This window comes from Trachemys scripta, unplaced genomic scaffold (genome assembly GCF_013100865.1).
Source record: "Trachemys scripta elegans isolate TJP31775 unplaced genomic scaffold, CAS_Tse_1.0 scaffold_92, whole genome shotgun sequence".
NCBI classification, from domain to species: domain Eukaryota; kingdom Metazoa; phylum Chordata; order Testudines; family Emydidae; genus Trachemys; species Trachemys scripta.
In genome coordinates this window covers 51275-59011 of record NW_023260578.1, presented here as the reverse complement: position 1 = coordinate 59011, position 7737 = coordinate 51275, and the positions used below count along the sequence as shown (strand labels likewise).

At 45.0% G+C, this 7737-nt stretch overlaps 1 gene segment (V, D, J or C); it reads right to left on the bottom strand.

The window, feature by feature from the left end:
- Positions 1–934: 934 nt before the first annotated feature.
- Positions 935–1680, bottom strand: LOC117870661. The segment is given in 2 exon segments: positions 935–1269; positions 1566–1680. Coding segments are annotated over 2 exon segments (369 nt in total).
- Positions 1681–7737: the final 6057 nt, after the last annotated feature.

Here is a 7737-nt window from a genome sequence, read left to right as displayed (position 1 = left end):
TATTATTGTGATGGCAGGCACAGAAAAATATATATTCATCAGGAATGACGGCTTATAAAAGATAAATTTAAATAATGGTACTTCCTTGCCTAACTCCCTAGGCTCCTCTGAAATTACCATCTACAATTTCTAGACGAATACTTCCCCCCCCTTTTTTACCGTTTAAAAAAACTAAAACAAAGGAAACATGGAACTATTTTGAATGATAAAATACATTCATCTTTCTCATCACTAGGTATTGCTCGCCTATTGTATTTCCACAACTTACAAAGTCAGCCTCGCTGTAATCGTGTTTTTTTAAAGTTATACAAGTTATCTAACTAATCACACACAAATATAATTTAATTTGATGTTTGAATAGAGATTAGACTCTGGTCCATTTGAAACCGGTAGTTATACCACTCTTTGCCCAACCACAAATAGGTATATTTTTACTGCGATAGTTTTCTTCCACATGTCAATAATTTGAGGGTTTCACCTATAGGGTTTCTTACAAACTGCCCCAGGATATACTGAGAAAATATTCCTACTATGTTTCGTGACATAGCCAATGCACTGTGTATTCTGCAAGGGTGATATTTTAATGGAGCTGTTTGAATAAGGATTTGAGGTCTGGGAGGAGTAACTTTAAACGAACATTCAGCTCTCTATCAGAGTATCAAGTCCCCCGAGGGGCGCTGATTCCCGCCTCAATGTTTTTCACTTCTGTTTGCAGGAAGGAAAGGAGGGTTTTGTACAACTCTGCTCCGTGGCTCTGTCACTGTGCTCTCTGCAGGGCGCAGTAATACACCGCGGTGTCTCCCAGCTCCAGGGCTGTGATGTTCAAAACTGTGGCGCTCATCAGCTTGGGACTCAAAACATATATTCTTGTAGTCAGCTTTAATCTCTGAAAATCGAATGCAGCAGGGCTGGGAGGGTTTTTGTACAGCTCTGCTATGTGGCTCTGTCACTGTGCCAGACGCAGGGCGCAGAGATACACCGCGGAGTCTGCCAGCTCCAGGGCTTTGATGCTCAGAACTGTGGAGCTGTCATCAGCCTGGGAAGAAAACTTCCCCTTGGCGAAATCTGCGCTATGGCTCTGACCTCTGGCCTGCTTCACTCCTCTCCGGAGAATGTACTGCGGGGCTTGGTTGGGAAACTGGCGGTACCAGTAGAGATAGACGTAGCCGGTAGAGCTGGTATCATAGGAACAAGTGAGGGTCACAGTGTCTCCTTCTCTCCCAGAGAGGTGGGGTTCCCTAGACTGGACCGAGTCCCCCAGCGCAGCACCTGCAACAAAACAATCCAATTGGAGGACATCATTTCACCTATACCAGACTCACCATGCGGTTCCAGGTTCATTGCCGTGTGAGACTTGCAATTTCGAGGAACGTTAAAGGTTTAGGCGCCCGACGGGATTAAATTAGATTTAGGGCTGGACTAGAGTTAAGGGTTTGGCATTGCCGTTCGATTTGGGGTTAGCTTTGGAGTTTAGGGTCATGTTGAGAATCAGGGGTCCAGATAAGGCTGAATGCTGGTGGGAATTTTAACTTCCTTAGACCCCTCAGAAACCCCAGCCTGTTTACCTAGGAGATTAAATAGCCAAATGCTGAATATATAATATGGCTCCATGATTTTTTTCCTGTTGTGACTAAGTAGGACGCACCAGATACCGCTGCTAAGAAGAATCTAAACTTCAGGGCTCTGCAATCAGCTACAACTGAGGAAGGTTCATCAGCATCCGGCCTAGTGGAGGCGGGAGTGGGGTTTGGGAAACTCGTAACAGACACAAGAAATGCGGTGAGTTCTGCTGAGTCTGCAGCTGACAACGTGGTGACATTGAGGTGAGAAGAACGAGCCGGTGGTTAAGGCTCCGGGCTGGGACTCAAGAGACCTGGCATCGGTTCCCAGGTTTGCTACAGGCAAGCCAGTTAATATCTCTGTGACTCCTTTTCCCTACCTGTGTAAGAGAGATGGACATGTTTCTCTCCCTCACTGGGGCATTGTGAGGATAGATAGCTCGAAGCGCTTCGGTATCATTCCGAAGAAGAACCACACAAGTAAGTAGATTTTAATAATGAAATCTGGAATTTTCAAAACATAAGTTCAATGAGAGTTGAATGCCTAACTCACTTAGATTCCTGCCACATTTTTACAACAATTATTTTAATATTAGTTTGTCTTTTTCTACAACTGTGAGCGGGTCTCTCTCTCCCTCCCTCTCTCTCCTCCTTGTTAAAGTACATTTTAACAAATAGTTCTCAATAATCAAACCTCCGTTTCCCCCAAATATGCATAGAGAAAATTTCTTTAATCCTGCACATTATTTAAAAGTAATACAAGGGAACAATATACTCTAACAAACCACTCTACCAAACAAGATTTGTTTTATGGTTTAATAGTGATCTGACTCTGTGACAGTTGGGACATGTAACTTAACCCCACTATACCCATCCAAAACGGAGAATATTTTATTAAAATATCCCACCCAAATTTTAACACATAGTTCGTGACAATTGGAATTTTTGTACATTTCCTTTTTATTTATTTATTGATTGATTGATTTATTACAACTAGACCAGTGTAAACACAGAAACTAATTCCCTGGCTATTTTCATCCCATTTATATTCTCCAAGGGCGATATTATAATACAACTATTTATAGCTCTATAAAATTGATAGAAGTCTATAAAATAAAGACTGGAGTTGAGAAAGTAAATAAAGAAGTGTTATCTACTCCTCATAACACACGAACTAGGGGGTCACGAAATGAAATTAATATGTAGCAGATTTAAAACAAAAAATGAAGTATTTATTCACACAACCCACAGTCAACCTGTGGAACTCCTTGCCAAAGGATGTTGTGAAGGCCAAGACTATAACAGGGTTCAAAAAAGAACTAGATAAGTTCATGGAGGACAGGTCCATCAATGGCAATTATCCAGGCTGGGCAGGGATGATGTCCCTAACCTCTGTTTGTCAGAAGCTGGGAATGAGTGACAGGGGATGGATCACTTGATGATAATCTGTTCTGTTCATTCCAGGGCCGGCTCCAGGTTTTCTGCCGCCCCATGCAGCGGGGAAAAAAAGCGGATCGGTGGCATTTCGGCAGCAGCTCAATCGCGCTGCTCCATTCTTAGGCGGCGAGTCCTTCACTCCCTCTCTTCCTCTTGGTCGGAACTTTGGTGGCAGCTCAAAGAGGAAGGGAGGGACTGAGGGACCCGCTGCCAAATTCCCACTGAAGACCGGACGTGCAGCCCCAAGAGTGGCTGGACTGCCGCCCATTTGTATTAGCCGCCCCAAGCTCCTGCTTCCTTAGCTGGTGCCTGGATCCGGTCCTTGTTCATTCCCTCTGGGGCACCTGACATTGGCCACTGTCGGAAGGCAGGATACTGGGCTAGATGGACCTTTGATCTGACCCAGGATGGCCGTTTTCTTACCTTCGTATGTTTGCACAGGAATTTGCTTTTGGGAGGAATCGGAAGGAATACCTTGACACCAACAAAAGTATTCCTAATTATGAGTTTCTTAACAGAATAACAAATCTGCCAAGGGCCCCTATTTCCAGCCTCAGTGTGTGTGTGTGCCTAACCTCAGCTGGAGCAAGGCTGGGAGGGTTTTTGTACAGCTCTGGCATGTGGCTCTGTCACTGTGCCCGCTGAAGTGCGCAGAGATACACCGCGGTGTCTGCCAGCTCCAGGGCTGCGATGTTCAGAACTGTGGAGCTGTCATCGGCCTGGGAAGAAAACCTCTGCTGGGCGAATTCTGCAGTATTGCTCTGACCTCTGGCCTGCTTCACTCCTCTCCAGAGAATGTACTGCGGGGCTCGGCCGGGAAACTGACGGTACCAGAAGAGATACACGTAGCCGGTAGAGCTAGTATCATAAGAACAAGTGAGGGTCACAGAGTCTCCTTCTCTTCCAGACAGGTGGGGTTCCCTGGACTGGACCGAGTCCCCCAGCGCAGCACCTGCAACAAAACAATCCAAGTTAAGGATTTCACCTGCACCTGACCCGCAGAGGCGGCTCCAGATACATTGCGGTGTAAGGCTCGAAATTTCGAGAAACCATACGGGATTTAGGCGCCTGACGGCCATTAAATGAAGGTTAGGGCTAGACTAAAGGAAAAGGTTTTGGCATTGCCGTTAGATTTACGGTTAGCTGTAGGGTTTAGGGTCAGGTGGACAGTCAGGGTTCTATATAGGGTTGAATGGTAGTAGGACTTATAACTTCCAGGCTGTTTACCTAGATTACTAAATAGCCAAATGCTGAATATATAATAAGTCTCCATGACTTTCTTTCTATGGTGACTAAATGGGAGGCACCAAATACGGCTGCTAAGAGGACTCTAAACTTCAGGGCTCTGCAGGCAGCTACAACTAACTGGGGAAGGTTCATCAGCATCCGGCCTAGTGGAGGCGGGAGGGGGGTTGGGAAACTCGTAACAGACACAGGAAAGCGGTGAGTTCTGCTGAGTCTGCAGCTGACAAAGTGGTGACATTGAGGTGAGAAGAACGAGTCGGTGATGAAGGCTCCGGGCTGGGATACAGGAGACCTGGTAGTGGCTTCGGTTCCCAGATCTGCTACGGCCCCCCTCTATGACCTTGGGCGAAACAATTAATATCTCTGTAACGCCCTTTCCGTACCTGTGCAAGGGAGATGGTCTTGTTTCTCTCCCTGTCCGGGGAACCGTGAGGATAAATATCTTGAGGCACTCAGATATCATTCGGAAGAAGACTATACAAGTAAGCAGACGTTTAACAATGAAATCTGGAAATTTCAAAGGAGGAATTCAGAGAGAGGGGGAGAGGTACCTAACCCCTTAGATTCCTTTGAAATCCCCAGCCACCGTTTTTAGAAAAAGTGGATCTAGTGTCCTTAGATTTTCAGAAAGCCTTTGATAACGTCCCTCAGCAAGGACTCTTAAGCAAAGTAAACTGCCATGGGATAAGAGGGAAGGTCCTCTCATTATTCGGTAACTGGTTAAAAGATAGGAAACAAAGGGTAGGAATAAATGGTCAGTTTTCAGACTGGAGAGAAATAAATAGTGGTGGTGTCCCCCAGGGTCTGTTCTGGGACCAGTCCTATTCAACATGTTCATAAATGATCTGGAAAATGGGGTAAACAGTGAGGTGGCAACATTTTCAGATGATACAAAACTACTCAAGATAGATAAATCCCAAGGAGACTGCAAAGCCCTACAAAAAGAATCTCACAAAACTGAGTTACTGGGCAACAAAATGGCAGATGAAATTCAAAGTAATACACATTTGAAAACATAATCCAAACTATATATATAAAAATGATAGGGTCTAAATTAGTTCTTACCATTCAAGAAAGAGATCTTGGAGTCATTGTGGATAGTTCCCTGAAAACATCCACTCAATGTGCAGCAGCAGTCGAAAAAAATAAAAAGAACAGAATGTTGGGAATCATTAAGAAAGGGATCGATAAGAAGACATGTATATCATATTGCCTCTATATAAATCCATGGTATGTCCTCATCTTGAATACTGCACGCAGATGTGATCGCCCCATCTAAAAAAAGATATATTAGAATTGGAAAAGTTTCAGAAAAGGGCAACAAAAATTATTAGGGGTATGGAACAGCTTCCATAGGAGAAGAGATTAATAAGTCTGGGACTGTCAGCTTGGAAAAGAGACGACTAAGGGGGGATATGATAGAGGTCTATAAAATCATGACTGGTGTTGAGAAGGTAAAGAAGGAAGTGTTATTATTACTTTTCATAACACAAGAACTAGGGGTCACCAAATTAAATTATTAGGCAGCAGGTTTAAAACAAAAAAGAAGTTTTTTTTTTCACACAAAGCACAGTCAACCTGTGGAATTCCTTGTCAGAGGATGTTGTGAAGGTCAAGACTATAACAGGGTTCAAAAAAGAACTAGATAAGTTAAGGCAGATAGGTCCATCAATGGCTATTAGTCAGACTGGGCAGGGATGGTGTCCCTAGCCTCTGTTTTCCAGAAGCTGGGAATGGGCGACAGGGGATGGATCACTTGATGATTCCCTGTTCAGTTCATTCCCTCTGGGGCACCTGGCATTGGCCATTGTCTGAAGAAAAGACACTGGGCTAGATGGACCTTTGGTCTGACCCAGGATGGCCGTTTTCTTACGTTCTTACGTTAGCTCAGGAATTTGCTTTTGGGAGGAATCGGAAGGATACCTTGACACCACCAAAACTATTCCTAATTATGAGTTTCTTAACAGGATAACAAATCTGCCAAGGGCCCCTATTTCCAGCCTCAGTGTGTGTGTCTAACCTCAGCTAGAGCAAGGCTGGAAGGGTTTTTGTACAGCTCCGCCATGTGGCTCTGTCACTGTGCGCGCTGCAGGGCGCAGAGATACACCGCAGTGTCTGCCAGCTCCAGGGCTCTGATTGTTAAAACCGTTGAGCTGTCATCAGCCTGGGAAGAAAACCTCTGCTGGGCGAAATTTGCAGTATGTTGGTACCTGCTTCCCTTAGCGCCTTTCTGGAGAATGTACTGCGGGGCTTGGTTGGGATACTGGCGGTACCAGTGGAGAGAGAGGGAACCGGTATGGCTGGTAGTGTAAGAGCAGCTGAGGGTCACAGAGTCTCCTTTTATTCCGGACACTTGGGGGTCGTTGGACTGGACCGAGTCACCCAACGCGGCACCTGCAACACGAGATTTAAATCCTAGTACAGCAAGTTAATTGCACTTGAGCCAGGGAAAGGGTTTCAGGTGTGCTGCGCTTTACGCGGGCATTTCAGAGGCAATTAGGGGGTTTAGGCGCCCAGCACCAGGTGAATTAAGGATAGTGTCAGGGATAGAGTTTAGTGGTAGGGTATCGGTTTAGAGTTGGTGTTTGGGTTAGGAAAAGTTTTAGAATTAGAGTGAGAGTTGGGTGCCTGGTTTCCTTAGGATGCTCTGAAAACCCCCAGGCTGCTTACCTAGGTGAATCAACAGCCCAATGCTGATAATGAAACGCGCCTCCATGGTTTCTTCTCTAGCGACCGATTCTGACGGTCTCAGCTGTTGCTGCTGCTCACAGGAAAATTAACTTCACGCCTCTGAAAACAGCTGCAGGCGGGGAAGGTTCATCAGAAACCAGCCCAAGCGACGAGGGAGGGGTTCGGGACTTGAAACACGCTGGGTTCAGGTTAGTCTGTTGCTGACAGCAAACTAGCGAGGGAAGGTTGGGTTTGTGGTTAGAACCCTGGTGGGAGACCTGGTTCCTGTCTGCGCCACAGACTCCCTGTGTGATCTTAGACAAGTCACTTAACAGTTCCGTGCCTCAGTTTCTCTCTATGATGATCATCATACTTCTCTAGCTCATTTTGGACTTGTGAGTATAAATGTCTCCAGTCACTCCAATTATACTGTAATTGGGATCACATTAGTACTCACCCAGCTTTAGTAGGAATACAGTCTGGGATTTTCAAAGGAGAAATTTAATGGGATTTTCAAGCCTAAATCCCTTAACCTCCTTTGAGATTCCCAGCAAAAATTCTTGGAAGAATTATTTTAAATTGCTTTTGTCGGCTGCCTAATAAAAACTGAAAATAAGGGCGTATGGAAGGATTTCAAATTACAATGCGTATTTATACTTCGTACCACCAGATGGCGCAGAGACAAGAGGTTGCCTAAATTATATTTTTCAACATTGAGGCCACTGGAACAATTTAGGAAGTGTTGCAACTTTTAAATCAAGGTGGGATTTTTCTCCCCTGAAAAGCTGTGTTGTTGCACAAACAGGAATTAATTCAGGGAAGTCCC